Source organism: Alligator sinensis, unplaced genomic scaffold, assembly GCF_000455745.1.
Source record: "Alligator sinensis unplaced genomic scaffold, ASM45574v1 scaffold781_1, whole genome shotgun sequence".
NCBI lineage: Eukaryota > Metazoa > Chordata > Crocodylia > Alligatoridae > Alligator > Alligator sinensis.
In genome coordinates this window covers 1,700,617-1,703,039 of record NW_005841845.1, presented here as the reverse complement: position 1 = coordinate 1,703,039, position 2,423 = coordinate 1,700,617, and the positions used below count along the sequence as shown (strand labels likewise).

The 2,423-nt window shown below is 48.0% G+C and overlaps 1 protein-coding gene across 1 annotated transcript in view; it reads left to right on the top strand.

Moving 5' to 3' along the window:
* The window catches only part of LOC102369868 (cytochrome P450 4A5-like), a 23,048-nt gene extending 20,625 nt beyond the window's left edge, over window positions 1–2,423 (top strand). The window contains exon 10 of the mRNA XM_006015814.2: window positions 2,272–2,423. Within this exon, the coding sequence (XP_006015876.2) occupies window positions 2,272–2,423 (152 nt within the window). The remainder of the gene's footprint in view (window positions 1–2,271) is intronic.

The following is a 2,423-nucleotide window of genomic DNA, read 5'->3' as shown; positions in this document are numbered from 1 at the left end:
TTTGTGGCAGAGCCCCCCACACAGTGTGGGGGGCAGTGGGGTCAGCGGGGATCACCCCCCTCACCAGGCATCAGTGGGATTTTTTTTTAAAAGGGTCAGGAGATGGGATGGGTGGGGCAGCCATGGAGGGGTGGCTGGGAGAGCAGGTGGGGGTCAGGGAATGCTCAGGGGGGGCTGCAGGCAGGGGATGGGGCCTGGCAGAGGTCCTCCCATGGTCTCCTCCCCCCTCCTCCAACCTCCCCTCTCCTACCCCTACTTACCAGCTCAGAATCTGGGTCCAGCTCCCTCCTGCAGCGGGCGGGGACCGCCTGAATCACCGAAGCTCTCTGAATCTTTCCTGAATTTATTCAGAGAGCTTCAAATCCATTCAGACCTTTTAATTGGTCCCCTGATTCAATGGGGATTTGGAGATTCGGCCACCGAATTAAGCCCAATTCCTCCAAATCAAATCAGCACCTGAAGCTTCGCACAGCCCTACTGTTTGCCTTTCAACAACTGTGATGTTTTTTCCCTGCATTTTTCCTTCGGCTCCTCCTGCCAGTCCTCAGAAAGTCAAAATTTAGATTGTGATAGAAAATTCTTTGCAAAAGGAGTCCTTCAAACCATTTCATCAGCACCCAGGTGTTTATTGAGAAACAAGGTTTCACCAGGAAAATCTCATAGCTCTGTGAATAAATTGTGCGGGCCGGGAGTGACCCGAGCCCTTTTCCGTGCTGCACACGGCCTGTGGCCAGCAGCCCGGGCACGCCGGGTCGGAATTAGGCACAAACGCTTAGCGGTAGTTTAAAAGATTGTTTACTTACACCGAGATGGCAGTGGTGCAGGCTGGAAAACTTGCTTGAGTTGCGGTTACAGACAGGAAAGAAGAGAGGCGGACAAGAGTTCTAAACTCGTGAATTCTAGCCCAATCCGGCTGAAGGCTCTGAACACGCGAGCCCGTCGTCTCAACCGAAGAAAGTACTCGTCCGAAAGAGCTCTGAATAAACTCACACGAAGTTTGCTAGGCTCCGGGGAGAGGCTAGAGGTTGATCAGACCTCTGTTGCCTGCTTCAAATGCGTTGGGTCCGTAAGGATCCGCAGCGCTTAGAGATCTTCACACAGCGTGAAGTCTCCTCCTCCCTTGTTCGTGGAGTCCTCCAACTTGGGCGGAAACCACTCAAGCTTTTTATATGGCTAGCAAGCCAATCACTAGCCGCCACGTGTGAATAATTTAGAACTGGCCAATAATGGGGCTCAAATTAGCATACAAATGGCGGGAACTCTTTGCAGCGAGCATTTCTGTGCTGCAACAAAGAAATGCACCCTTCAAAGAAAGCTTCAAATTGGCGGGAAACTCGTCCCTTGCACCGGGGTTCTCTTTTGCAGCAGAAAACTCCACCGTGCAAAGAAGCTGTAATTTAGCGGGAACAATTTAGCAGTGCCGAAGCACACAAAAACAAAAATCACACCCTTTGGGTTGTGACATAAATAAGAACAGTTAAGGAGGAGATTGTCTGCTCAACTAGTTCTTTAAGCATCCACAACCGTAGATGGGCAGGGCACTGAAGTCTGCAGAATGATATTCCCATCAGATAGGCTGCAGTACTGTAGGGAAGGGCCTGGGGGTAGTAGTGGACCATGAACTGAACACAAACCAACAGTGTGCTCTTGTTTAAAAAATGAAACGACCACATATTGGGTTGTATTAACAGGAGTGTCACTTGGAAAATAAAGGGAAATGATTCATTCACTCTATACAGCCCTAGTGAGGCCTCTCCTAGAGAATGGTGTCTAGTTTGGGGCTCTATGAAAGGTGTGGACATATTGGAAAGAGCAACGCAAATGATTAGAGGCCTGAGACGCATGACTTATGAAGAAAATCTTAAAGAGCTAGGTTTATTTAGTCTGGAAAAGGACAACTGAGGAGAGACTTAATGACAGTCTTAAAAAAAACCTGAAGGGTGATTATAGTGAGGATGGAGATGTCCTTTACTCTGTGACTGTAGCGGACAGAAGTAGAAGCAAGGGTCAGCAGAGGAAATTAAGGTTGGAGATTAGGAGGTACTTTTTGACTGTGAGAGTGGTCAAGCACTGGACTATCTAGAGAAGTTGTGGAATATCTGTCCTTGGAAATATTCGAGAACAGGTTGGGCAGACACTTGTTTGGGATGGCTTAGTTGGGAATGAGCTTGCCTTGAGCGAGGACCTGAAATAGATGTCCTAATGAGGTCCCTTCCAGCCCTCCTTTCCTATAATCCAATAACCCTGTTTCTCTCTCTGATTTATAAACAGGATTTATGGTCTTCATGAATATTTACAGCCTTCATAGAAACCCCTCAGTCTGGGACAATCCAGAGGTAGTTCATTTTAGATGCTACTTGAGACAGAGAAGTATTGTTGATGCTGTGATGACCAGGAAATATATTGAGAGGCAAGAGGCATGA